This window comes from Haliaeetus leucocephalus, unplaced genomic scaffold (genome assembly GCF_000737465.1).
Source record: "Haliaeetus leucocephalus isolate CR32 unplaced genomic scaffold, Haliaeetus_leucocephalus-4.0 Scaffold148, whole genome shotgun sequence".
Classification (NCBI taxonomy): Eukaryota; Metazoa; Chordata; class Aves; order Accipitriformes; family Accipitridae; genus Haliaeetus; species Haliaeetus leucocephalus.
This window is the reverse complement of record NW_010972584.1, coordinates 313,010-313,423: the sequence shown is the minus strand read 5'-3', so window position 1 is coordinate 313,423 and position 414 is coordinate 313,010. Positions and strand designations below refer to the sequence as shown.

At 71.5% G+C, this 414-nt stretch overlaps 1 protein-coding gene across 1 annotated transcript in view; it reads left to right on the top strand.

Moving 5' to 3' along the window:
- The window catches only part of CAMKV (CaM kinase-like vesicle-associated), a gene marked incomplete at its 3' end in the record, with an annotated part of 2,983 nt that extends 2,573 nt beyond the window's left edge, over positions 1 to 410 (top strand). Inside the window, exons 6-7 of the mRNA XM_010561621.1 lie at positions 58 to 145; positions 333 to 410. Coding sequence (XP_010559923.1) covers positions 58 to 145; positions 333 to 410 — 166 coding nt within the window. The remainder of the gene's footprint in view (positions 1 to 57; positions 146 to 332) is intronic.
- Positions 411 to 414: the final 4 nt, after the last annotated feature.

The following is a 414-nucleotide window of genomic DNA, read 5'->3' as shown; positions in this document are numbered from 1 at the left end:
GGACGGGGGGGCCGTGGGGGGCTGGCGGGGGCCGCTCACCCCTCCCTGCCTCCCCAGGATCGCCGGCAACGCCGCCTCTGACAAGAACATCAAGGACGGTGTCTGCGCCCAGATCGAGAAGAACTTTGCCCGGGCCAAGTGGAAGGTGGGGGTGGGCACCCCGTGCCTCAGTTTCCCCTCTCAGCCAAGCCCATTACCCCACCACAGGGCTGTCAGCCTCTGGGGGCGACCCCACCAGCCCCCAGTAGGCATCCCCGGTTGGGGACCCGATGCCCCGGTGAGGGGCCCGGGGAGCACCCGTGCCCCACGGCCCCCCGCTTCTCCCCCCGCAGAAAGCCGTGCGAGTGACCACGCTCATGAAACGCCTGCGAGCACCCGAGCAGACGGAGACGGCCCCAGCACCGGCCACCGCGG